This window comes from Coregonus lavaretus (genome assembly GCF_964263955.1).
Source record: "Coregonus lavaretus genome assembly, chromosome: 1".
Lineage (NCBI taxonomy): Eukaryota > Metazoa > Chordata > Actinopteri > Salmoniformes > Salmonidae > Coregonus > Coregonus lavaretus.
In genome coordinates, this window is record NC_139988.1 from 82653102 (window position 1) to 82679469 (window position 26368).

Sequence of the window (26368 nt, forward strand, 5' to 3'; positions counted from 1 at the left end):
AACCTGCCTACACATTGTTTGAAGTAAAATAGACCAACATAGCTGCTGTAGTGGGTCAAAGCTGTGTGCTGGAAAACCTTGGTAGAGTATGGGTTGAGTAGGCATTGTGGTGCTCATGTGAATTTCCTTTTTTCGGCTTCAGAGCAATGCCTGACTTAACACATATGTACAAAAAGGAAAAATACCAAACGCATGCCCAAACTAAAGACTCATAAACAAACGAAAAGCCTCCTGGCCATTAAACAAACCCGCAGCGTCAAGGCTTGTAAGCTGGGACACTAACTGACAATCACCCTAATTGGCAACACCTAAAGTGCTTATTAACCAGGCTCAACATCTGGACAAGGTTGTTGCTGCCACCTGGGGGAATGGAGTGTGGTAATGAGCTGTAGTGGGCCGGCTACCTAACCTATTCCAATACACAATGAAACAATTTTCTTAAAAGGAGTTGTATCTGGCTGGACATTCTGGCTCAATGATACCAGAATGGATAGGGTAAGAGATCAATGGATAGAACAAGGGTGCCGTCATTACATTTACATTACATTTTAGTCATTTAGCAGACGCTCTTAACCAGAGCGACTTACAGGAGCAATTAGGGTTAAGTGCCTTGCTCAAGGGCACATTAACGTCATTTAGCAGACGCTCTTAGCCAGAGCGACTCACAAATTGGTGCGTTCACCCTATAGCCAGTGGGATAACCACTTTACAATTTGGGGGGGGGGGGGGGGGTTAGAAGGAATACTTTATCCTATCCCAGGTATTCCTTAAAGAGGTGGGGTTTCAAATGTCTCCGGAAGGTGGTGAGTGACTCCGCTGTCCTGGCGTCGTGAGGGAGCTTGTTCCACCATTGGGGTGCCAGAGCAGCGAACAGTTTTGACTGGGCTGAGCGGGAGCTGTGCTTCCGCAGAGGAAGGGGAGCCAGCAGGCCAGAGGTGGATGAACGCAATGTCCTCGTTTGGGTGTAGGGACTGATCAGAGCCTGAAGGTACAGAGGTGCCGTTCCCCTCACTGCTCCATAGGCAAGCACCATGGTCTTGTAGCGGATGCGAGCTTCAACTGGAAGCCAGTGGAGTGTGCGGAGGAGGGGGGTGACGTGAGAGAACTTGGGAAGGTTGAACACCAGACGGGCTGCGGCATTCTGGATGAGTTGTAGGGGTTTAATGGCACAGGCAGGGAGCCCAGCCAACAGCGAGTTGCAGTAGTCCAGACGGGAGATGACAAGTGCCTGGACCAGGACCTGCGCCGCTTCCTGTGTAAGGCAGGGTCGCACTCTCCGAATGTTGTAGAGCATGAACCTGCAGGAGCGGGTCACCGCCTTGATGTTGGCGGAGAACGACAGGGTGTTGTCCAGGGTCACGCCTAGGCTCTTCGCACTCTGGGAGGAGGACACAGCGGAGTTGTCAACCGTGATGGCGAGATCATGGAACGGGCAGTCCTTCCCCGGGAGGAAGAGCAGCTCCGTCTTGCCAGGGTTCAGCTTGAGGTGGTGATCCGTCATCCATACTGATATGTCTGCCAGACATGCAGAGATGCGATTCGCCACCTGGTTATCAGAAGGGGGAAAGGAGAAGATTAGTTGTGTATCGTCAGCGTAGCAATGATAGGAGAGACCATGTGAGGATATGACAGAGCCAAGTGACTTGGTGTATAGGGAGAAAAGGAGAGGGCCCAGAACCGATCCCTGGGGGACACCAGTGGTGAGAGCACGTGGTGCGGAGACAGCTTCCCGCCACGCCACTTGGTAGGAGCGACCGGTCAGGTAGGACGCAATCCAGGAGTGAGCCGCGCCGGAGATGCCCATCTCGGAGAGGGTGGAGAGGAGGATCTGATGGTTCACAGTATCAAAGGCAGCAGACAGGTCTAGAAGGACAAGAGCAGAGGAGAGAGAGTTAGCTTTAGCAGTGCGGAGAGTCTCCGTGACACAGAGAAGAGCAGTCTCAGTTGAATGACCAGTCCTGAAACCTGATTGGTTTGGATCAAGAAGGTCATTCTGAGAGAGATAGCAAGAGAGTTGGCTAAAGACGGCACGCTCAATAGTTTTGGAAAGAAAAGAAAGAAGGGATACTGGTCTGTAGTTGTTGACATCAGTGGGGTCGAGTGTTGGTTTTTTGAGGAGGGGAGCAACTCTCGCTCTCTTGAAGACGGAAGGGACATGGCCAGCGGTCAAGGATGAGTTGATCAGCGAGGTGAGGTAGGGGAGAAGGTCACCGGAGATGGTCTGGAGAAGGGAGGAGGGGATGGGGTCAAGCGGGCAGGTTGTTGGGCGGCCTGCAGTCACAAGTCGCAGGATTTTATCTGGAGAGAGAGGGGAGAAAGAAGTCAAAGCATAGGGTAGGGCAGTGTGAGCAGGACCAGCAGTGTTATTAGACTTAACAAACGAGGATCGGATGTCGTCAACCTTCTTTTCAAAGTGGTTGACGAAGTCATCCACAGAGAGAGAGGAGGGGGGGGGGGGGGGGAGGAGGATTCAGGAGGGAGGAAAATGTGGCAAAGAGCTTCCTAGGGTTAGAGGCAGATGCTTGGAATTTAGAGTGGTAGAAGGTGGCCTTAGCAGCAGAAACAGATGAAGAAAATGTAGAGAGGAGGGAGTGAAAAGATGCCAGGTCGGTAGGGAGTTTAGTTTTCTTCCATTTCCTCTCCGCTGCCCGGAGCTCTGTTCTGTGAGCTCGCAGTGAGTCATCAAGCCACGGAGCTGGGGGGGAGGACCGAGCCGGCCGGGAGGATAGGGGACACAGAGAGTCAAAGGATGCAGAAAGGGAGGAGAGGAGGGTTGAGGAGGCAGAATCAGGAGATTGGAGGGAGAAGGATTGAGCAGAGGGAAGAGATGATAGGATGGAAGAGGAGAGAGTAGTGGGAGAGAGAGAGCGAAGGTTGCGGCGGCGCATTACCATCTGTGTAGGGGCAGAGTGAGTAGTGTGGGAGGAGAGCGAGAGAGAAAAGGAAACAAAGTAGTGGTCGGAGACTTGGAGGGGAGTTGCAGTGAGATTAGTAGAGGAGCAGCATCTAGTGAAGATGAGGTCAAGCGTATTGCCTGCCTTGTGAGTAGGGGGGGACGGTGAGAGGGTGAGGTCAAAAGAGGAGAGGAGTGGAAAGAAGGAGGCAGAGAGAAATGAGTCAAACGTGGACATAGGGAGGTTGAAATCCCCCAAAACTGTGAGGGGTGAGCCATCCTCAGGAAAGGAACTTATCAAGGCGTCAAGCTCGTTGATGAACTCTCCAAGGGAACCTGGAGGGCGATAGATGACAAGGATATTAAGCTTAAATGGGTTAGTGACTGTGACAGCATGGAATTCAAATGAGGAGATAGACAGATGGGTTAGGGGAAAAATTGAGAATGTCCACTTGGGAGAGATGAGGATTCCTGTACCACCACCCCTCTGACCAGATGCTCTCGGGGTATGCGAGAACACATGGTCAGACGAGGAGAGAGCAGTAGGAGTAGCCGTGTTTTCAGTGGTGATCCATGTTTCCGTCAGCGCCAGGAAGTCGAGGGACTGGAGGTTGGCATAGGCTGGGATGAAGTCAGCTTTGTTGGCAGCAGAACGGCAGTTCCAGAGGCTGCCTGCGACCTGGAACTCCAGGTGAGGGGTGCGAGCAGGGACCACCAGGTTGGAGAGGCAGCAGCCGCGCGGTGTTGTGCGTTGTTTGTGTAGCCTGTGCAGAGACGAGAGAACAGGGATAGGCAGAGGCATAGTTGACAGGCTGTAGCAAATGGCTACAAAAATGCAGAGGAGATCGGAATGAAATGAGCTAAGCATCTGGGAGAGGAGAGAGGGGGGCCTCCCTCACCAAAAACTTCTACCTCAGAAACTAAAATTGTTTCACTGAACAGTTGTTCAATGTTTAAAGGAATAAACTCAAACCCACTTTATTCAGCTAGCCAACTATGACACCATAGCTGACTAGCATGCTAGCATCCAATAACACACAGTTTAACACACAGTTAAGCACCAATACTCACAACAAACCACCAATAGTGTGTTAACTAGCTAACCAGCATGCCAGCATCCAGTAACACACAGCCAAGCACAAACACTTGGTCACAGCAAACCACCAATAGTGTGATAACACACTAAACAGATCATTCGTGTCTGTGTCAAGTTCCTTTCATGACGCAGCAATGATTCAACATTGGCTAGCTAGGACAAGTATATTGTAATTAGCTACTACCGCACCGTTCGCTGGTCGTGCTGGGTAGCTAGCAATGGCCACTGTGTTGGCTTTGTTTGAAGAACGGCTAGCTAGCTAGCTTCGTGCTACACCCGGCACACAATGGCTACTGTGTTGACTCTGACTCTGTTCGAAAAAACGGCTAATTAGCTCGCTTCGTGCTACAGCCGGCACGGCGGAAGACACTGCCAAGACACAGTAGCTACCCACGATACCTAGCTATGACGCCGTAGCTAACTAGCAAGCTAGCATCCATTAACACACAATTAGCACCAATACTTGGTTACAACAAACTGCCAAGAGTGTGTTAGCACACTAAACAGATGATTCATGTCCGTGTCTAGTTCCTTACATAACGCAGAACGCAGCAAAAATTAAACGTTGGCTAGAAGCACATTTAACAGTGGGAACAGCTAATCGTTACCAGTAGCTACCCGCTAGCTAGCTAGCCTCGTGCTTCGATACTAACCTACAATAACCTACGGAAACCTACAACAACAACAATACTAACCTATAATAAATACAATACCTAACTACAACTAACTACCAACCTACGATCTAATGCATGGTTAAGCTATACTCAACACCAAATGAGAAGTTTGCTTACCTCCAGCTACGCTTACCTCCAGCTTTGCTTACCTCCAGCTAACGCAGAACACAGCAAAAATTAAACGTTGGCTAGAAGCACATTTAACAGTGGGAACAGCTAATCGTTACCAGTAGCTACCCGCTAGCTAGCTAGCCTCGTGCTTCGATACTAACCTACAATAACCTACAATAACAACAATACTAACCTATAATAAATACAATACCTAACTACAACTAACTACCAACCTACGATCTAATGCATGGTTAAGCTATGTGTGTACGTATGTATGTATGTGTGCCTATTCAAAAAAGCTGATCAAATGAAGTGGATGTTCATCAAATCTGTCATTATTTATGTGTTCAAAGAGGCCCACAGTGTGGTTAAAATCCTATTTGGATATATTTGGCAGTTTTCACTCCATAATATTTGTAATTTTCTGGTTTAGAAAAAGTGACTGCTAAATGCTAACTCCCGTTCAGATAAGCTGGTAGCATAGCTATCCATATAGAAATCAGTGGTGGAAAGACCCATGAGGCGGCGCACAATTGGCCCAGCGTCGTCCGTGTTAGGGGAGGGTTTGGCCGGCCGGGATGTCCTTGTCCCATCGCGCTCTAGCCACTCCTTGTGGCGGGCCGGGCACATGCACACTGACTTCGGTCGCTAGCTGTACGGTGTTTCCTCCGACACATTGGTGCGGCTGGCTTCCGGGTTTAGCGAGCAGTGTGTCAAGAAACAGTGTGGCTTGCCGGAGTTGTGTTTTGGAGGATGCATGGGTCTCGACCTTGGCATCTCCCGAGTCCATAGGGAGTTGCAGTGATGGGACAAGATTGTAACTACCAATTGGATATCAAATTGGGGAGAAAAGGGGGTAAAAAAATAAATGGATAAAATATACTTAAGTATCAAAAGTTAAAGTGTAAATAATTTCAAATTCCTTACATTAAGCAATTTTCTTTTTTAAATTTATGGATAGCCAGGGGCACACTTCAACATAATTTACAAACAAAACGTGTGTTTAGTGAGTCTGCCAGATCAGAGGCAGAAGGGATGACCAGGGATGTTCTCTTGATAAGTGCATGAATTGAACCATTTTCCTGTCCTGCTAAGCATTCAACATGTAACGAATACTTTTGGGTGTCAGGGAAAGTGTATGGTGTAAAAAGTACATTATTTTCTTTAGGAATGTAGTGCTGTAAAAGTTGTCAAATACCCCAAGAAACTACTTAAGTAGGACTTTAAAGTATTTTACACCACTGTAAATCAGTGGTGGTATTTGAAGTTGTTTTTGGGTGTAATGCAGTTGATTGGTGACGATGACATGAACATGTATTGGGGTTGACATTGGCGCTCTGCTTCCCGAGCCCAACGGACCCCGACATTATACATCAGATTAGGGCCGGGTAGGGCCTGTTCAAGTCGCTCTGGATAAGAGAGTCTGCTAAATGACTAAAATGTAAATATAACTAGGGCACGGGCAGAGCTCGGGTATCACTAAATTGACTAACATTTTGTAGCCGAGCCATTTGCTCGTGCTTTACTGCGGATTATAGTCATATCTGATTTAAGATCACAACATGGTGCCAGAAGTGCTTCAACCTTATCAAATATAAGACAGGAGAGATTATTTCACAGAGAATGTTCCTTGATGTTTGTCAGAGTTTAGAGTGACAAAGTAGCTAACAGCTAACTGCTCTCATGTCTCTTCATTGAGCAGAGCAGCCCAAGCGGAGCCGTTGGTATGGCGACTGAGACATCCATACACGCATTATACTCCGATTTGTACCCCAACATAATGTGAAGTACACATACAGTGGGGAAAAAAAGTATTTAGTCAGCCACCAATTGTGCAAGTTCTCCCACTTAAAAAGATGAGAGAGGCCTGCAATTTTCATCATAGGTACACGTCAACTATGACAGACAAAATGAGAAAAAAAAATCCAGAAAATCACATTGTAGGATTTTTTACGAATTTATTTGCAAATTATGGTGGAAAATAAGTATTTGGTCAATAACAAAAGTTTCTCAATACTTTGTTATATACCCTTTGTTGGCAATGACACAGGTCAAACGTTATCTGTAAGTCTTCACAAGGTTTTCACACACTGTTGCTGGTATTTTGGCCCATTCCTCCATGCAGATCTCCTCTAGAGCAGTGATGTTTTGGGGCTGTCGCTGGGCAACACGGACTTTCAACTCCCTCCAAAGATTTTCAATGTGGTTGAGATCTGGAGACTGGCTAGGCCACTCCAGGACCTTGAAATGCTTCTTACGAAGCCACTCCTTCGTTGCCCGGGCGGTGTGTTTGGGATCATTGTCATGCTGAAAGACCCAGCCACGTTTCATCTTCAATGCCCTTGCTGATGGAAGGAGGTTTTCACTCAAAATCTCACGATACATGGCCCCATTCATTCTTTCCTTTACACGGATCAGTCGTCCTGGTCCCTTTACAGAAAAACAGCCCCAAAGCATGATGTTTTCACCCCCATGCTTCACAGTAGGTATGGTGTTCTTTGGATGCAACTCAGCATTTTTTGTCCTCCAAACACGACGAGTTGAGTTTTTACCAAAAAGTTATATTTTGGTTTCATCTGACCATATGACATTTTCCCAATCCTCTTCTGGATGCACTCTAGCAAACTTCAGACGGGCCTGGACATGTACTGGCTTAAGCAGGGGGACATGTCTAGCACTGCAGGATTTGAGTCCCTGGCGGCGTAGTGTGTTACTGATGGTAGGCTTTGTTACTTTGGTCCCAGCTCTCTGCAGGTCATTCACTAGGTCCCCCCGTGTGGTTTTGGGATTTTTGCTCACCGTTCTTGTGATCATTTTGACCCCACGGGGTGAGATGTTGCATGGAGCCCCAGATCAAGGGAGATTATCAGTGGTCTTGTATGTCTTCCATTTCCTAATAATTGCTCCCACAGTTGATTTCTTCAAACCAAGCTGCTTACCTATTGCAGATTCAGTCTTCCCAGCCTGGGGAAGGTCTACAATTTTGTTTCTGGTGTCCTTTGACAGCTCTTTGGTCTTGGCCATAGTGGAGTTTGGAGTGTGACTGTTTGAGGTTGTGGACAGGTGTCTTTTATACTGATAACAAGTTCAAACAGGTGCCATTAATACAGGTAACGAGTGGAGGACAGAGGAGCCTCTTAAAGACGAAGTTACAGGTCTGTGAGAGCCAGAAATCTTGCTTCTTTGTAGGTGACCAAATACTTATTTTCCACCATAATTTGCAAATAAATTCATTAAAAATCCTACAATGTGATTTTCTGGATTTTTTTTTCTCAATTTGTCTGTCATAGTTGACGTGTACCTATGATGAAAATTACAGGCTTCTCTCATCTTTTTAAGTGGGAGAACTTGCACAATTGGTGGCTGACTAAATACTTTTTTTCCCCACTGTATAAACACTGGGGATGGGAGTTGCCAGGGACCTCATATATTATTACGATACTTAGATGCCGATCTGTATTGCGACTCTCACGATTCTATATGTATTGCGATTTGATGTTCCAAACATATTGCTCACTATGTCCGCTGCAGAGAGATGAAAGCGCATAAGAAAATTAGTTTTGATCAGTCATGGAAATAAAAGTGCTGAAAACATGTTGGCTGCCTATTTAAAAAGATGGAGAACAAGCTATAGGATGAAAAATACCGGTGTATTGGCGCAGGCACAACCGACTAGCACTAGCTAACGCTACCTAGCAAAAGGAGTCAAAGTTTCGGTATAAAATCGTTCAAAATAATATTGAGATATGCAAGTATCGATTGTATAACAAACCCAAAAACAATAGCCTAAATGCATATTTTGATGGCCGGCATTGAGGAGATTTTGGATCTATCCCCCAAGGGAGGACGCGCGCATGACATTTCCATGATGTTTCCATGACGTGTCCATTGTTTTGTTCGAACTCTTATTTGATCTAGGTGGTTTGAGTGGTTGAAACCGACCTGTCTTGTTTCTGCAGTAAAAGAATGCGTGAATAACCTGAGCCACGAGGATGACGAGGAGAAGCTGATGGCGTCACTGTGGGGAGCCGAGAGGTGTCTACGGGTGTTGGAGAGCGTGAGTACACACACTAATGTCTTGGACAACACTTCTGACCACCAGAAGGCTGAATTCCTAATCGGGGTCAGGAGCCCCGCTCGTCGCACTTCCTAGATATTATTTAATGTCAGTTATAAAGTATCAATGGGAAACATTGATCTTAGTAACAGCTGCTCATGCCTCCTAAGCCTACAGTTGTGCTCGGTTTCACCCTCAGCCCGAGTACAGAGTGTAGGTTTAGATTGCAGGTTTGCTGGGGTTAAATTAGTGTTTGTGTGCTGACCTCGGCACTAAGCCTGCGCTTATTGATCAACTCAGTCAGTGAATCCAGTGGGAGTCTCCTAGAGGGGCTCTGTGAGCAGTTATGTGTTCACTTGATTTGAGATGAAGTGTGGTATTCCATGTATAATTCTGTTGTTGCTCTGTGCAGGTAACTGTTCACAACCCAGAGAACCAGGGTTACCTGATCGCTTATAAGGACTCTCAGCTTATCTGCTCTTCAGCCAAGTAAGTGGCCTGTATGGACACACACACACACACACACACACACACACTGTGTGTTGTGCATTAAGCTCCAGACTGTGTATTGCATATAGCACCTGTATCGTCAGACAGCGTCTCATTGAGAGGTTGCGTGGTCAACCTGTTCCCAACATAGTGGCCCTGGTCAAAAGTAGTGCACTATATAAGGAATAGGGTGCCATTTTGGATGCACACCATGTAGTGGATCACAAACGCCCACAGAATTCACATAAGTCTTCTTTGGCTACAGAAATGCACCTGACTCTTCACCGACACTACGTTGTATTACAAGGGTAATTCATGTACAAAAGTGTCTATATTCAGCTCTATGAGAAACGTCTGTTTTCATTATGCTGTGTGTTGTGTTCCGTTTCCACGTTTTGACATTGTCAATCACAGCATTCCCCCCTCGCCCTACTCCTATGCCTGTCTGTAAAGCAAACTCCACCACGTCTCCATCTCCCTTTCAATATCAACCCCCCCCCCCCCCCCCCCCCCCCCCCCCTCGTAAGGTTCAGCCACCGCCCAATCGTTCCAGTGCCCCACCCCCCTCCGCCCCTCGTCCCGCCACAGCCACTTATCTGTTCAAAGTCTTCCGTCTTTATAACTGAATTAGCCCTGTCCCAGGCAGGGTGCGTTGCCTGCAGCCGGGGCCCTGGCCTCCCTTGATCTGGTTCCTAACCCCTGCCTCACCCGTGGTTAACTACCCTTGCACCCCCAGCCAGGAGGCTTCTCCGACTGGGTCAACAAAGAGCCGCTCTCACATTGCACACAGCGGCATCACTAGCCGCATTCAGCCGGCCGCGCTAATTCAATTACGGGGGGAGAAATCAGAGGGGTCGAGCCACACAGCAGCACACAGCAGCTCAGAGGCCCTCATTAACAGCCCCCCCTCCCCCTAATATAATAAATGAACTCTGCCTCTGCTCTTCTCTCTGCCTTAACGGATGATCCCCCATTATTTCAAATCTCATTATTTTGTATATTTTGCATGAAGCTGTTTTGCTGCTAGTTAGCCATGCTGCAGGCGTGCGCGTCTGTTGTTAACCTTTTTATGGTTAAATTCACCCTCCGTTCTCTCCCGCTTCGCACTGCCCTTTAAAATGTATTGTCGTAGATGCTGTCTGCCTAATGGTGTAGGCGTATGTTAAAAAATATATATACCCCAAACAATACTGAGCTATATTGTAGGCTCCAAAAAATTGGGAAAATATATTATTTTAGACTAATACAATTGCTCAGATAAAAATATAATACAACATTTTTTATAATGGAGTCGAATGTTTTAAGTATTTGATGCCATATTCCTAGCATGCAATGAATATATCAAGCTTGTGACTCTACAAACTTGTTGGATGCGTTTGCAGTTCATTTTAGTTGTTTCACATTATTTTGTGCCCAATCGAAATGAATGATAAATAATATATTGTCTCTTTTATTGTAAATAAGAATATAATGTTTCTAAACAACTCTACATTCATGTGGATGCTACCATGATTACAGATAAGTTAGAGGGTCAAAGATACCCCCAAGACATGCTAACCCTCCCCTTGTAATGGTGAGAGGTTAGCATGTCTTGGGGGTATGGTCTTTGACCCTCTTAACTTTCTCACTCGTCATTATTCACAAATCATTCAGGATTATCCGTAATCATGGTAGCAGCCACATTAATGTAGAGTTGTTTAGAAACATTATTATATTCTTAATTACAATAAAAGTGACTCCAAAATTACACATTATTTACCATTCATTTCTATTGGGCACAAAATAATCTGAAACACAACCAAAACAAACTGAAAATGCATCCAAGAAGTTTGTAGAGTCACATACTTGATGTAGTCATTGCGTGCTAGGAATATGGCATCAAATACTAAACTTTTGACTACTTCATTTAGACGAATCTTTAGGGGTGTCTAATTTTGACCTCTACCTTTCAAAATTATCTTTCTCTGAGCAATTGTATTAGTATACAATAATATAATTTCCACTTTTTCTGAGCATAGATCAGTATTTGGAATTATTTATTTTATACAGTCATTATGGCTCATCTTTATCAAGGGTGTCAATAATTTAAGAACCCACTGTATTATGTAAAGAGACACAATGGAAACGTGTGTTATTGCTTTCAAATAATTTCATACCAGTTTTTCATTTGTTTACAAGCACTACCTTTTTCCATGTTGGCTGAATAATACAAAAACCCAATAGGAAAAATTGTTGCCCTGAATACTTTTTAAAGCTTGTTTGCCAGACGCGCACTGTCGTTGTGGTAGTGTTTAATTCAGTATGAAGTCCCTCGAGAGCCGGCTTCCAGACCCTTTCAGTCCAGTCTGTCAGCCAAACAATCCTCCCATCAAGTATTAAGGCTATTATCTCCCAGCACAACATCAGCATTCTAAAAGTTCAATGCTGAAATATGAGAATCCTCAAACTTGAATAGACATAAGGGGCCTTAAATGGAAATGAGCTATATAGCTGACTACCTCTGGTTCAGTACTGATGTTATGTTTGCTTGTTCCTTGGTATATAAACTAATGTATAACCAATTTTTCCCTGTGTATTGTTGACAGGGCCCTGTGGCACTGTGAGGAGATGATCCAGCGCTACAGCCGGGAGACGGGAGTGAACAGCGCCTTGTGTTCGGCGGGCACCGCCCTGCCCTACGCCAGCCACAGCAACGTGGGCAAGGCCGTGGAGGACTGCATGAGGGCCATCATCGGCGTGCTGCTTAACCTAACCCACGACAATGGTGAGAGAGACACGCACTTCAATATAGACGCACACACACTCCGTGGCCAAATGGCCTCTCACACAGTATCATCTGGACACAGAATGAGCAGAGCGTGCCACTGCAGTGGACAGAAAATGATTATGGTTATTTGAGGACATTAGCATACCTACACTATCTTGGGCACTGGGCGGCACTCACCGCTCATTCATAGAAGTGTGTTAATGGTTTTAATATGACACCTAAACAAATTAGTCTTCCAAAAAATGTGTTATGCACATACAGTGCATTCAGAAAGTATTCAGACCCCTTGACTTTTTCCACATTTTGTTACGTTACAGCCTTATTCTAAAATGGATTAAATTGTTTTTCCCCCCCCCTCATCAATCTGCACACAATACCCTATAATGACAAAGCAAACAGGTTTTTAGACATTTTTGCAAATGTATTAAAAATATAAACGGAAATATTTACATAAGCATTCAGACCCTTTACTCCGTACTTTGTTGGAGCACATTTGGCAGCGATTACAGCCTCGAGTCTTCTTGGGTATGACGCTACAAGCTTGGTATACCTTTATATGGGAAGTTTCTCCCATTATTCTCTGCAGATCCTCTCAAGCTCTGTCAGGTTAGATGGGGAGTGTCGCTGCACAGCTATTTTCAGGTCTCTCCAGAGATGTTCGATCGGGTTCAAGTCCAGGCTCTGGCTGGGCCACTCAAGGACATTCAGAAACTTGTCCCGAAGCCACTTCTGCGTTGTCTTGGCTGTGTGCTTAGGGTCATTGTCATGTTGGAAGGTGAACCTTACATTTGACATTTTAGTCATTTAGCAGACTCTCTTATCCAGAGCGTCTTACAGTTAGTGAGTGCATACATTTTCATACTGGCCCTCCGTGGGAAACGAACCCACAACCCTGGCGTTGCAAGCGCCATGCTCTACCAACTGAGCTACAGGGGACTACCTTTGCCCCAGTCTGAGGTCCTGAGCACTCTGAAGCAGGTTTTCATCAAGGATCTCTATGTACTTTACTCCGTTCATCTTTCCCTCAATCCTGACTAGTCTCACAGTCCCTGCCGCTGAAAAACATCCCCACAGCATGATGCTACCACCACCATGCTTCAGCTTAGGGATGGTGCCTGGTTTCCTCCAGACGTGACACTTGGCATTCAGGCCAAATAATTCAATCTTGGTTTCATCAGACCAGATAATCTTGTTTCTCATGGTCTGAAAGTCCTTTAGGTGCCTTTTGGCAAACTCCAAGTGGGCTGTCATGTGCCTTTTACTGAGGAGTGGCTTCCGTCTGGCCACTTTACCAAAAAGGCCTGATTGGTGGAGTGCTGCAGAGATGGTTGTCCTTCTGGAAGGTTCTCCCATCTCCACAGAATAAATCTGGAGCTCTGTCAGAGTGACCATCGGGTTCTTGGTCACCTCCCTGTTCGAGGCCCTTCTCCCCCGATTGCTCAGTTTGGCCGGGCGGCCAGCTCTAGGAAGAGTCTTGGTGGTTTCAAACTCCTTCCATTTAAGAATGATGGAGGCCACTGTGTTCTTGGGGACCTTCAATGCTGCAGAAATTTTTTGGTACCCTTCCCCAGATCTGTGCCTCGACACAATTCTGTCTCTGAGCTCTACGGACAATTCCTTCGACGTCATGGCTTGGTTTTGGCGCTGACATGCACTGTCAACTGTGGGACCTTATATAGACAGGTTTGTGCCTTTCCAAATCATATCCAATCAATTGAATTTACCACAGGTGGACTCCAATCATGTTGTAGAAACATAATAATAATAATAATAATAATAATAATAATAATAATAATAATATACCATTTAGCAGACGCTTTTATCCAAAGCGACTAACAGTCATGTGTGCATACATTTTTACGTATGGGTGGTCCCGGGGATCGAACACACTACCCTGGCGTTACAAGCTCCATGCTCTACCAATTGAGCTACAGAGGACCACGGATAATCAATGGAAACAGGATGATCAATGGAAACAGGATGCACCTGAGCTCAATTTCGAGTCTCATAACAAAGGGTCTGAATACTTATGTAAATAATGTATTTCCGTTTTTTTATTTTGAATAAATGTGCAGACATTTCTAAAAACCTGTTTTTGCTTTGTCATTATGGGGTATTGTGTGTAGATTGAGGGAAACATTTTATTTAATCCATTTTAGAATAAGGCTGTAACGTAACAAAATGTGGTGAAGGGGTCTGAATACTTTCTGAATGCACTGTAATGGTTGAGGTCCCATAGTGACTGTGTTCTACCCCCTGTGTGTGGCTGTAGAGTGGGGAAGCACGAAGACCGGTGAGCAGGAGGATATGATGATGACATCGTTGAACTGTGTGCTCCGGGTCCCACAGTACCTTCCTCAGGAGAGAAGGTTCGACATCCGCGTACTGGTGAGTGTCATCATTATCCTAGTATCAAGTGGAATCCATGGCTTTGGTTAGATAGGATTCCAGGGCACCATATTTATAAAGTGTCTTTGGAGTAGGAGTTCTAGGAGCAGGTTTCCCCTGTCCATATAATTGTATTAATTGTGATCTAAAAAGGCAAAACTGATCCTAGATCGACACTGAAAACGCTGAGATGCTTTGACTTCCTTGAGTTTTCATGTTATGTTTGGGCCCCAGTTCTATTGTGTGAATCTTAACCACTCTGACAGGCATTGTCAGCATTCCTCTGTGAAGAACTTGCTCAAATATGTTTAAATTGACTTAGTTGATAGATTAGGGTACTTTGAATCTAGGGGACTATATTGGACGGCGTATGTGTGTATGTCCATTTTCATGTGTGGTTGTCTCTGCGTCCCAAATGGCACCATATTCCCTTTTAAAGGGGCAACCGGCAGTTGAAACAATAACAAAGCCTGTTCCCTATTTTGGTAAAAAGCTGAGGGATGGGGCTGTAGAAATGGAACAACTATCAAATTCTGAGCTAAGGATACAAGGACTTGACCATCCATGAGATCAAAATTATAGTTTTAGGCTTGAAAGTGTTTGAAAACAAAGTAAATGTAAACAAACATTGGGGTAAAACAAGCTTTTAATTTGGGTTCTGATGGTGATACGACAGTTAAACTAATAAGCTCATGAGGTGTTAAGAAGTTAAATTCTTCAAGAATCAATGGGCACATCAGTCATTTATAAGTCAACAAATGTATTTAGCAACTGCAGATTCCCCCTTTTAAAGTGCACTGCTTTTGACCAGGGCCCACACGCCCTATATAGGGAATAGGGTGTCATTTGGGACTCAACTTGTGTGCGCAGGGTCTGGGTCTTGATGACAGTACTCTGAGTGTGTGTGTGTGTAGGAGTGTGTATTTCTCCGGTCTGAAGTGTGATGGTTCTCCAGGGTCTGGGTCTGCTGATCAACCTGGTGGAGTACAGTGCCAGGAACCGCTACTGCCTGGTAGAGATGGCGATGGATGGAGGAGCTCCCTTCAACTCTGTCCTGGTGGCTGACAAAGAGGACCTCAAGACGGAAGGATCGCTCACCGCCATTGCTGCCCTGGTGCAGGTGGGTTAGAGAGTGGGTGTGAAGAGTGTATGGGTGAGTGTGAAGAGTGGGTGTGTGTGAATGGTGTATGTGTGGGTGTGAAGGGGGTGTGTGTGTTCATAGGTTGTATAGAGACCTCGTACACTTCAAAGAGCAATAATACGATCTCATAGATATGGAATAATATATAGTATTATTGGAATTATTTATATACAGTCATGTGAAAAAGTAAGTACACCCCCAGGAAAGTGGTATTTAAAAAAAAATGTATATTTGAACACATGGATATTTGAGCTAAATTCCCACCACATTCATTGATAAAGTTAACCCAATTTAACAAATCACACAAAAAAAAAATAACTTTGAAAATGTTATGCAATTAAAATAAACAAGAATGCCTTTTCCTTATGCGGGAAACAGGTGCAAATGATTAGAAAATAATAAACTTAGGAGGGTCCAGCCTTCCATAAAGATTAGAAACTTTGTCTGGTTTGGTCTGAACCATATGGGTGTGTGGTAACACATCATGCCAAGATTAAAATACCTACCCGAGGCCCTCAGAAGAAAGATTATTGATGCCCATGAGTCTGGGAGGGGTTACAAATCAATTTCCAAGCAATTCGAAGTACATCATTCCACTCTCCGACGGCTCATCTACAAATTGAGAAAATTCCAGACCACTGGCAATCTACCTAGGACAGGTCGTCCCATCAAATTCAGCCCGAGAGCTGACTGAAAGATGCTCATAGAATTCTCTAAGAACCCCAGGGTAACATCAAAGGATCTACAGGCCCCTTTTGCCTTGTCGAAGTGCATGAGTCAACTGTCAGAGACTGCACAAACTTGGCCTACATGGGAGGTCAGGAAGGAAGAAGCCTCTACTCTCAAAAAAGAATATCAAGACACGACTGACGTTTGCCAGACAACACCTGGCTAAAGACCAAAACTACTGGAACAATGTGCTCTGGACAGATGAGTCAAAGGTGGAGTTGTTTGGTCGCAATGCCAGACGCCATGTTTTTCGAAAACGAAACACTGCCTTTGAACAGAAGAACCTTATACCAACTGTAAAGCATGGAGGCGGTGATATTATGGTTTGGGGCTGCTTTACTGCCTCAGGGCCTGGTCAACTTGCCATCATTGAGTCAACCATGAATTCTATATTGTACCAGAGAATTCTTGAGGAGAATGTGAGGCCATCTGTCAAAAAGCTGAAGCTGAACCGAACATGGGTCTTGCAACAGGACAATGATCCGAAACACAAAATCAAAGCTACAACAGAATGGCTCAAAAATAAGAAATGGAGGGTTATGGAATGGCCGAGTCAAAGCCCAGATCTCAGTCCTATCGAAATGCTGTGGGGGGACTTGAAGCGGGCCGTGCACGCAAGAAAGTGCACGCAAGAAATCCTTCGAACATGACACAGTTGAAGCAGTACTGTAAAGAAGAGTGGGCAAAAATTCCTCCCAGTCAGTGTAATAGACTGATAGACAGTTACAAGAAACATCTACATTAAGTTATTTCAGCCAAAGGGGGCAACACAAGCTATTGATGCGAGGGGTGTACTTGTTTTTCCGCACTATGGAATTTCATTTCTGTTGATTTTTGATGAATAAATGATTGCAAAGTATAATCTTTCAGTGTCATTTGTTAAATTAGGTTACCTTTCTGTCAATAGTGTTGAAGTGAAGATTACATATCCATCTGTCCAAATATGTAAAAAAAAAAAACTTCCAGGGGGTGTACTCATATGACTGTGTGTGTATATATTTGTTATTTATTTAACCTTTACTTAACTAGGCAAGTCAGTTAAGAACAAATTCTTATTTACAATGACGGCCTACCCCGGCCAAACCCGGATGATGCTGGGCCAGTTGTGCGCCGCCCTATGGGACTCCCAATCACGGGCGGATTGTGATACAGCCTGCAATCGAGCCAGGGTCTATAGTGACGCTTCTAGTAGTGACGCCTCAAGCACTGAGATGCAGTTCCTTAGACCGCTGCGCCACTCGGGAGATGTGTGTGTGTGTATATATATATATATATATATATATATATATATATATATATATATATATATATATATATATATATACACACACACACACACACAGTGAGGGGAAAAAAGTATTTGATCCCCTGCTGATTTTGTACGTTTGCCCACTGACAAAGACATGATCAGTCTATCATTTTAATGGTAGGTTTATTTGAACAGTGAGAGACAGAATAACAACAAAAACATACAGAAAAACGCATGTCAAAAATGTTATTTCCCTCATTAAAATGCAAATACATTTAAGTATTTCACCCCTTCTGCAAAACATGACTTAGTACTTGGTGGCAAAACCCTTGTTGGCAATCACAGAGGTCAGACGTTTCTTGTAGTTGGCCACAAGGTTTGCACACATCTCAGGAGGGATTTTGTCCCACTCCTCTTTGCAGATCTTCTCCAAGTCATTAAGGTTTCGAGGCTGACGTTTGGCAACTCCAACCTTCAGCTCCCTCCACAGATTTTCTATGGGATTAAGGTCTGGAGACTGGCTAGGCCACTCCAGGACCTTAATGTGCTTCTTCTTGAGCCACTCCTTTGTTGCCTTGGCCGTGTGTTTTGGGTCAATGTCATGCTGGAATACCCATCCACAACCCATTTTCAATGCCCTGGCTGAGGGAAGGAGGTTCTCACCCAAGATTTGACGGTACATGGCCCCGTCCATCGTCCCTTTGATGCAGTAAAGTTGTCCTGTCCCCTTAGCAGAAACACACCCCCAAAGCATAATGTTTCCACCTCCATGTTTGACGGTGGGGATGGTGTTCTTGGGGTCATAGGCAGCATTCCTCCTCCTCCAAACACGGCGAGTTGAGTTGATGCCAAAGAGCTCGATTTTGGTCTCATCTGACCACAACACTTTCACCCAGTTCTCCTCTGAATCATTCAGATGTTCATTGGCAAACTTCAGATGGGCCTGTATATGTGCTTTCTTGAGCAGGGGGATCTTGCGGGCACTGCAGGATTTCAGTCCTTCACGGCGTAGTGTTTTACCAATTGTTTCTTGGTGACTATGGTCCCAGCTGCCTTGAGATCATTGACAAGATCCTCCCGTGTAGTTCTGGGCTGATTCCTCACCGTTCTCATGATCATTGCAACTCCACGAGGTGAGATCTTGCATGGAGCCCCAGGCCGAGGGAGATTGACAGTTATTTTGTGTTTCTTCCATTTGCGAATAATCGCACCAACTGTTGTCACCTTCTCGCCAAGCTGCTTGGCGATGGTCTTGTAGCCCATTCTAGCCTTGTGTAGGTCTACAATCTTGTCCCTGACATCCTTGGAGAGCTCTTTGGTCTTGGCCATGGTGGAGAGTTTGGAATCTGATTGATTGATTGCTTCTGTGGACAGGTGCCTTTTATACAGGTAACAAGCTGAGATTAGGAGCACTCTCTTTAAGAGTGTGCTCCTAATCTCAGCTTGTTACCTGTATAAAAGACACCTGGGAGCCAGAAATCTTTTTTCTGGATTTTTTTCAAATAAACCTAACATTAAAATTATAGACTGATCATGTCTTTGTCAGTGGGCAAACGTACAAAATCAGCAGGGGATCAAATATTTTTTCCCTCACTGTGTATATATATATATACACACACACACACACACACACACACACACACACACACACACACACACACACACACACACACACACACACAGTCAAAAGTTTGGACACCTACTCATTCCAGGCTTTTTCTTTATCTTTACTATTTTCTACATTGTAGAATAATAGAGAAGACATCAAAACTATGAAATAACACATGGAATCATGTAGTAACCAAAAAAGTGTTAAACAAATCAAAATATGTTATATTTCAAATTAGCCACCCTTTGCCTTGATGACAGCTTTGCACACTCTTGGCATTCACACGTGAAGGTCAGTCAATCCGGAAAAGTGCAGTCGCAAAAACCATCAAGCGCTATGATGAAAGGAAAGGAAGACCCAGAGTTACCTCTGCTGCGGAGGATAAGTTAATTAGAGTTACCAGCCCAAATAAATGCTTCACAGAGTTCAAGTAACAGACACATCTCAACATCAACTGTTCAGAGGAGACTGCGTGAATCAGGCCTTCATGGTCGAATTGCTGCAAAGAAACCACAACTAAAGGACACCAATAAGAAGAAGAGACTTGCTTGGGCCAAGAAACACGAGCAATGGACATTCGACCTGTGGAAATCTGTCCTTTGGTCTGATGAGTCCAAATTTGAGATTTTTGGTTCCAACTGCTGTGTCTTTGTGAGATGCAGAGTAGGTGAACGGATGATCTCCACATGTGTGGTTCCCACCGTGAAGCATGGAGGAGGAGTGTTATCGTGTGGGGGTGCTTTGCTAGTGACACTGTCTGTGATTTATTTATAATTCAAGGCACACTTAACAAGCATGGCTCCCACAGCATTCTGCAGCAATACACCATACCATCTGGTTTGCACCTAGTGGGACTATCATTTGTTTTTCAACAGGATAATGGCCCAACACACCTCCAGACTTTAAGGGCTATTTGACCAAGAAGGAGAGTGATGGAGTGCTGCATCAGATGACCTGGCCTCCACCATCACCCGACCTCAACCCAATTGAGATGGTTTGGGATGAGTTGGACCGCAGAGTGAAGGAAAAGCAGCCAACAAGTGCTCAGCATATGTGGGAACTCCTTCAAGACTGTTGGAAAAGCATTCCAGGTGAAGCTGGTTGAGAGAATGCCAAGAGTGTGCCAAGCTGTCATCAAGGCAAAGGGTGGCTGCTTTGAAGAATCTCAAATATAAAATATATTTCGATTTGTTTATCACTTTTTTTTGGTTACTACATGATTCCATATGTGTTATTTCATAGTTTTGATGGCTTCACTATTATTCTACAATGTAGCAAATAGTAAAAATAAAGAAAAAACCTAGTAGGTGTTCTAAAACTTTTGACTTGTAGTGTACATGTACATATTACCTCAACTACCTCGTACCCCTGCACATTGACTCTGTACTGGTACTCCTTGTATATAGCCTCGTTATTGTAATTTTGTGTTACTATTTCCTTATTTTTTTGTGTGCAACATTCTTACTTTTTAACTCTGCATTGTTGGAAAATGGTCGTAAGTAAGCATTTAACTGTCAAGTCTACACATGTTGTATTCGACGCAATTGACAAGTAAAATTTGATTCGATTGTTTTAATGGATGAACTGATCACTGATTCCATGTAAATGCAACCCTTTCTGACCCGTACGTGTTCGTGCCCTCAGCTCTTCCTCCAGCGGGAGCAAGCGGCCATAGCGGCGGAGGCCGAGACGGATGACTTCATCAACGACGTGCCCAAGCCCAAGCTGGACCAGAGCGGCGAGTGGCAGGAGTCGGGTGGCGAGATCCAATGGGTGGCCTCGGAGAACAATAACGCCAACGCCATCAGCGAGAAGGAGAAGGCCAAGAAGGAGGAGGAAGAGGAGGAAATAGACCTTACCAAAGGTAATGACCTACCTGGTTAAATAAAGCCTAAACAAAGCTAACAGAGTCTAATGTAATAGATGCATAATGGCGACTAGGTAACTCTGAAAATAGATTAAGAAGAACCCATGTTTTGGATTATAGGTTAGGAGCTGAATTGGTTATTCTATGAATATTTTGCCGACTGACACTTTCTCCTCCTCCCTCCATCCCTTCCTCCTGCAGCTCTTCAGCATGCTGGAAAGCACATGGAGGACAGCATCGTGGCCTCTTACACTGCACTGCTACTGGGCTGTCTCTGTCAGGGGAGTCCGGTAAGGACGCACCCTGACACTCGCACTGCAGGCTCTGACTGGCATGGCTGCTCTACATAATCAAATCAAATGTTATTTAAATTGCAGTTAAAAGTGGAACACATTTTACTGGAAATAATTAGAATGATAAAAACACAAGCAATAGGCAATAAGAGATGAATAAAGGAACGTAAATCATTTCTATAATTACAGTCAAATCATTGATCCCTTCTCTACACAACACTGTCTAACCCTGAACCGATGCAGCCCTTCATGTTGAAGCAATGAGACGAGGCCACATCACATAATGGGTCCCCTAGTTTGGCCTTGTTCACTAGACACGCAGACTTTACATGACATTTTGGCCATTTATCCAGAGGTAGGTAAGACTAACGAATCCATTGTGTACGGACACACATAGCCAGTGCTGAGTTGGCGCCATTATGTATGTCTGACTAGGCTGTTGTTTTCCAATGTACCCAACGTGCACTTCAAATACCCACATCACCATTTAAACAGACTCGTCTGCGACGCCTCGTTCGAACATTGGTAATAAACATCCATCATCTGTCATTTTTAAACCTCTCTCAGGGACCATCAATGGTTGCCTTCAAAATTGCCGTCTTAAAAGTTTCACGGCCGACTATCGAAAGGAAAATAAAAGCTGTGATAATGTTTTTCCGCCTTTAATGGCCATTTCTTTTTTGAAGATGTTATTAGCGATCCAATGATGCCTTGAGAGCTTAGTGCATCTCTAGTAATGGACTTTCTCTAACTGAGTATCCCAATGGGCAGTTAGGTTGTGATTGATGTGCCATGGACGTTATCTCTGATAAACCTGTACCAGTCCCAGGCTGTAGCTTTAATCTGGACAGGGCTCTCTGTTCTATCTCGTAAATGTCACGCCTCAGACTTTAGACAAGACTTTTGTCTTAAAACAAAATGGCTGTGGCCTGGCTGTTCTAGCGGTCTAAGCCACTTCGTGCCTGTAAAACACGTACTGCTGCCAGAATGGGTTCAAATCCGGCTCGTTCTTTCAGCGCTCTCTCTCTCCAACTTTAAATCGCTACCTCTGTCCTCTAATAAGAACAAAAACATATATCAAACATAAAATCAAAACCAAAAAAACTGGTTGGCTTCACTACAAGGACTGGACAAGTTCCAATGAATGAATTCCGAAGTTTTAGCCTAAACTAACTGAATACTGCTTTTAAGAGAGGGAACACCAGAGAGATGGACGGCTGAGTGTACTTGAAAGCAGTGGACCGGCCATGCTAGCGCCTCTGACCACAGAACATCGGACATCATTTAATTTTCCCGATGATTCTACATTTTCGATCACCACCGTTAGTCGACACCCAGCGTGTGATCTACTGCGCACGGCCAACCTTGGTTATGGTGGTTACGGTTCTGGTGCGTCTTCCCTCGAAGAGATGATTTGAACATAATGGGGATTCGTTTTATCACTATAATTACTGTTCACTGACATTCTACAGCTGCCTGTTGTGGTTTATGTCATCAGAGATTGGACATGTGAGTAGAACTAACAAAGGTTTCAGTTCTGATTCATAGTCTTCTCTTTCAGATGAATGTGACTACTGTGAGGGAAAGCCTGCCCAAAGGAGATTTCTCAATAATGACAGAAATGCTCAAGAAGTTCCTCAATTTCATGAATCTTACAGTAAGTTCTCTCACATTTAAAACATAAAAGGTCTGTTTTTAAAGGTCTTTATTGTGGCTTCTTTATTGTGTCATTGAGCTTGTACAGGCTAATGAGTAGTATCCCTGTCTGGTTCCTGTAGCCTTATGTCTAAATAGGGATGTTGTGTGGAGAATGCTTCAATGTGTGTGGTAACTGACCTCTGCTCCCTCCCTCTCACCCACCCTCCCTCTCTCCATAGTGTGATGTGGGCACCGCAGGGCAGAAGTCCATCTCTCGGGTCATTGACTATCTGGAGCACTGTTAGAGAGGCCTGCCTCTGTGGGAAGGGACCACACTGGTCACACTGGGGACTGACCGCTCGCCTCACACAGAGACCAGGACAGTTGGGTAGACCCTACCCCAGAGTCCAGACACACACACAGCCTGCTAATAACGACCACCCATCTTCATCATCATTGTCATCACCACGTTCACTATACAAACTGTGATGGTCTTCCGTCACACACGTGAGGCCTGAAGCACTCTTTCAGCATTCCACCTCCTATTATTATGAAGCCTGCTTGGAATAACCAGAGAAGAAAATCCGAAAAACCTCCCGTTATATTCTAGACTTTGTTCTCAACATTGGGATTTTCTGTTCCCTCATGAAAATATAATTTATGATTGACTCATTGATATTCATTCAATTAGATTATTTTTTCTTTAATAGATGTCCCTACTTGTGCTGGTCAGGTTGTACATTCATATAAAAACTCCTTGTATTCCAAATTGATATTTCCCCTCCTTATTACAGCTATCTGCCTGGACATGTTTTTGTGGAAGGGGCAGACTGTGACATCACTTCCTCCTTTGTATTGGGTTTTGTTTTCTGTCTGCAGTAAAAGATGGCTCTTTCCCTGCCTCCATCCTCTGTTAACTTTCGATAGTCATCAAAGTGCCTGTGTGCCTGAATTCCCCCCTCTGAATCCATAGAAAGCATTGGGCAGTGACCCACACAACTGGAATAGGAGCACAAAAGCTCGATCTCTCAGCCCTCTTTGAAATGCTGAAAGCCTCCAGAGCTCCATAACCCCTCTGCACTGATGCCATTTTATTGCTTTCACGACTGTTCTGCTTTCTTGTGTGTTCTAAAAACCTCTTTGTAGTTCAGTGGAGGGTGTCAAAACCCACTGGGCACAGACGTCCGTTCAACGTCTGTTACATTTGGTTGAGTTGTCAACTAATATGAATTCAACGTGAAATCAACAAGATTTCACCATGTCATTGGATTTAGGTTAAAAGTTGGGTGAACAAAAGATGAAATGCCTTTTATGTTGATGACTTTTTACAAATCCAATCAGTAGTCCACGTTGATTCAACATCACATTCATTTTTGTTGTTGAAATGACGTGGCAACAATGTTTATTCAACCAGTTTTTGTCCAGTTCGAATAGATTTGAGTTCTCTTTCAAAGTGCACCAAGAGGTGAGGGTGAGACAGATTTGTTAGTTTGGTGAGTCTCACCTCTCGGTCTGTCCAAGTCAATACTTTCAGAGATTCTAGCTCTTCAAGGACAGACCTGAAATGGTCCCCATCTGTAGTTTTCACTAACGTGCGAGAACTACATAATTTAGTGTATACTTACCCCCATCATTATTAGTTATGGCCAACAGGAAAGTATGGATTTTGTGTCTTTTAATTTGGACTGGAGAGCCTCTGTTAGGTGAAGCACTGTGGTCATTCAGACTATCTGTTGAAGGCTGTAGAACACTTCACACATTGTTGGTTTCCGGTCTCTCAAGCATCACTTCTGTCTCTGAATAAATACAAACAAGTCCCTTTCTCTCTGCAATGCTTCAATTGCTTTATTAAGCTTTTCTCAATTAATTTCAACATAATAAATCAACTGGACTGGAAGACTACCATATTTGTAGTATTTCAAACTTTTTAAATTAAGTACTTGAAATGATAAGATAACTATTGTTCATGAACCAAGCCTCCCAGTCTAGCAGTTGCTGTACCCATACATCTGAGTTTCATAATGTGATGGCTATTAATATAATGTTTCATAGCCAGCGTTCTCAGTTTTGTTAATTTCGGGCTAGATAGGGACTGCTATTGGCTGAAGCACAGTGTCAGCTACTGCATTGGTCCTATGCTGTTTCCCATAGATTTCTCCCGTAAAACTAAAATCCTGTTATCCCGGCTTGGATGATGAGAGGTTGGGGTCTAAGATTTATGTTCTAAAGTTGCATTTATTCTCATTTGGTGTGTATTTCCAACGTGTCGTTTTTGTTTCTCACAACAATGCAGACATTTAAGTTTCAGCCTTTTCCATACACATCCTCATCAGTACTTTCTAAGCTATTTCAACACTTCTAAAGTTTACAAGAGCTTTATTCACAAATCTGGAAATGAATGAAATAATGTAAATACTTTTGTAAATATTGCCTATTGGAAATTTAGAAATGGTACACTACTTTTCTGAATCCAATCCTATTTTTATTTTATACAGCATTTCTCAGTTATTTGAAAGTCCGATTAAAAAGGTATACAAAGCCAAATGCAGGAACATGATCTTTGTACCAATTTCAAGAATGTCTTTGGTTACCTGTATATAATTTTAACTAGAATAAAATTGCTACTTTCAGTATATCTGTCTGATACTTTTGGTGTATTTTTGTACACTTCTGTACGTTTGTATCATGTTTAAGAATAATCTATTGCCTGTTTTTACACAGCATAAGCTGCCCCTATAACTTTAAGACATGCAAAAGAAGCCGAAACTTTTAGATAAAGGTCATATTGATGCGTAAATGTGTTTTTACTTCAGCCAGATAATCTACATAAGGTTTCAAACTAGAAACAACGTGTTTTGTATGGAAAAAATACATTACTAAGCACAAACAAATACAATCAGTTATTTCGTGCCACTAGTTCTCTCCCACAGGTTCATAAACCCTCGCAGCTCTGTCTTCTGGTCTTCGCAAGGCGCGCACGTCACGTTTCCACTGTCTCTACATATATGATATGTACCTTGCCCAGGTAGCTTTACAGTTGCGTCTTCTGCTGTGGAGTTCATTGTTGGCCTTCCCGTTGGGGCCGTGTCCACTTGCTCCGTGCTCTCAAGTACAGTGTTGCTGAATTCCGCGACGCAGGGCCTGTCCTGCAACAAGTCGCTGAGCGTCGAGATGTATATCTGCGCCATCTGAAGCGTCTCTGACTTTGACAGCTTCTTGTCGCTCTCCAGGTTAGGGATGACGCTCCTGAGGCGGTCGAAGGCGAAATTGAGCCCGAGCATCCTCCTCCTCTCCCGGGCGTTTGCAGCCATGCGCCGCCGCCTTTGCGCTCTGTCGATGGTGCTCTGGTCCTGCTCGATGTATCCAA

General features: G+C 44.2%; 1 protein-coding gene across 2 annotated transcripts in view; it reads left to right on the top strand.

Annotated features, from left to right (window-relative positions):
* Positions 1-25634, top strand: part of LOC311129839 (wings apart-like protein homolog) — a 51441-nt gene extending 25807 nt beyond the window's left edge. For both annotated transcript variants that reach the window (XM_084162334.1, XM_084162333.1), the window contains exons 12-20: positions 8734-8831; positions 9244-9320; positions 11906-12084; positions 14360-14475; positions 15431-15595; positions 20848-21067; positions 21272-21360; positions 22925-23020; positions 23241-25634. In XM_084162334.1, coding sequence (XP_084018460.1) covers positions 8734-8831; positions 9244-9320; positions 11906-12084; positions 14360-14475; positions 15431-15595; positions 20848-21067; positions 21272-21360; positions 22925-23020; positions 23241-23306 — 1106 coding nt within the window. In that variant the 3' untranslated portion in view covers positions 23307-25634. The remainder of the gene's footprint in view (positions 1-8733; positions 8832-9243; positions 9321-11905; positions 12085-14359; positions 14476-15430; positions 15596-20847; positions 21068-21271; positions 21361-22924; positions 23021-23240) is intronic.
* The last annotated feature ends 734 nt before the right edge of the window (positions 25635-26368 follow it).